Genomic DNA, 276 nt, shown 5'->3' on the forward strand with positions numbered 1-276 from the left:
CTTGGCTATTCTTGAAGACAGCTCGGTTAAGGATAAGCTCTTGTTGTAGTAAGATTCGGAGGATACTATGATTATGGCTACTGTGGAGGTGAGCGTGATGATGAGGTAAGAAAGCACGAAAACAACGTAGACAGCTAGGAGATAGGGGAAGTTGTGATTGATGCGGGAGAGGTGGGTAGTGAATTCGGCGCTGTTAGAGGATGATATCGGGATTAAGGATTCCTTCGCGAGCATGTCGCGCGCGAGGGAGAGGGAGGAGAAGTCGAAGACGATGAA

At 48.6% G+C, this 276-nt stretch overlaps 1 protein-coding gene across 1 annotated transcript in view; it reads right to left on the reverse strand.

Annotated features, from left to right (window-relative positions):
• Nucleotides 1-276, reverse strand: part of LOC105155871 — a gene marked incomplete in the record, with an annotated part of 1,186 nt that overhangs the window by 672 nt on the left and 238 nt on the right. The window contains 1 exon segment of the mRNA XM_011071855.2: nucleotides 1-276. Coding sequence (XP_011070157.2) covers nucleotides 1-276 — 276 coding nt within the window.

The sequence above is a fragment of the Sesamum indicum genome, linkage group LG2 (assembly GCF_000512975.1).
Source record: "Sesamum indicum cultivar Zhongzhi No. 13 linkage group LG2, S_indicum_v1.0, whole genome shotgun sequence".
Lineage (NCBI taxonomy): Eukaryota > Viridiplantae > Streptophyta > Magnoliopsida > Lamiales > Pedaliaceae > Sesamum > Sesamum indicum.